General features: G+C 54.6%; 1 protein-coding gene across 1 annotated transcript in view; it reads left to right on the forward strand.

Moving 5' to 3' along the window:
* The first annotated feature begins 876 nt into the window (after positions 1–876).
* The window catches only part of PHF23 (PHD finger protein 23), a 4949-nt gene continuing 4558 nt past the window's right edge, over positions 877–1267 (forward strand). Inside the window, exon 1 of the mRNA XM_030886488.2 lies at positions 877–888. Within this exon, the coding sequence (XP_030742348.2) occupies positions 877–888 (12 nt within the window). The remainder of the gene's footprint in view (positions 889–1267) is intronic.

Consider the following 1267-nt stretch of genomic DNA (forward strand, 5'->3'; position numbering starts at 1 on the left):
TTCTTCAAGCATCATGGGCTTCACTGGTTGGGAAGAAGAGGGATGGGGACTTGGGGTCAGAGTAGAAATACATTTTGGTTTCTTTTGTTGATGTTTGGTGTTTGTTACAGTACGCGATGAAAGGGGATACTGTATCATTTTATGAAACTTCAGTATAATATAGGAGGTGGTTCCTGGGAGTCCTGGTGGTGCAGTGGTTAAGGGTTGGGCTGTGCTCCTCAAAAGCATGCAGTTTGAAACTACCAGCTGCTCCTGGGGAGAAAGACGGGGTTTTCTGCTCCGGTATAATTCCAGTCTTGGAAACTCACAGGGGCAGTTCTACCCTGTCCTGTAGGGTCGCTATAAGTCAAAAATGACTTGATGGCAGTGAATTTTTTATTGGATCCCGATGTGGAAAGTTTTTTGTTTTGTTTTTTAATTTACTGTGGGGTCTTGTTAAGAGTTTGAAAATTACCATTTTAGACAACTGAGTCCCAAGTTTGTTATAATCTGGTTTATGGAAGAGAAGCTTTTCGTGTGTGGGTGCTGGTAAAAGGACTCTGGCCTTAGTTGTATGTCACCTGACCAGACTGTCCAAGTGTGTGGGATCCAGTGAAGTGAATTGTGGAGGGAGCGCAGTAGGAGAGAGCTATGATCAGAACTTCACGTCCCAGCAATCAGTTCTTCCCCTGGCCGGAAATGAGGCGGGAGAGGCAAGATGCGGAATGGTGGCCGAGAGGTCTAATCCCTTCTTCCTCTTCTTTCTTGGTCCCGCCCAGCCTACATTTCCCAGGAGTCTTCGCGCGCTCTTCCGCTCTACCCTCTTGCTCCCTGTCTCCCCGCCACCGCCACTCCCCGTGTGGGGGGGCTGGTGGCTCAGTGCGCCTGCGCCGAGCCATGGCTTTCTGGGTACTGCAGTCCCTGACTTTTATACAGTCCCCTTTCCGCTGCCTTAGAACAGACTACAAGTCCCTTGATGCATTGTGCGTCCTGCTGGTGGAGGGAGGGGGAGGGAGGGGAGGTGAAGAGGAGGAGGAGGGAGCAGGCGGCCGGCGGCGCGGGGGGAGGGGGCCCGGTCCGGGAGTGCGGGAGGCAGTGGTAGAGGGAGGTGGCGGCAGCGGCAACGGCTAGCGGACTCGAGTCACAATCGGACTGAGAGAGACACCTCCGTGGAGCGAGTCAGTAGGAGCACCGAACACCGGAGGCGGCACCGGGATCCCCGGCTTAGGGGAGGGGGCCGCCGGACCGGGAGGAGGGGAGGGGGCGATGCTGGAAGCCATGGCGGAGC

This window comes from Echinops telfairi, unplaced genomic scaffold (assembly GCF_000313985.2).
Source record: "Echinops telfairi isolate 266 unplaced genomic scaffold, ASM31398v2 ScPeMD7_2010;HRSCAF=2546, whole genome shotgun sequence".
NCBI lineage: Eukaryota > Metazoa > Chordata > Mammalia > Afrosoricida > Tenrecidae > Echinops > Echinops telfairi.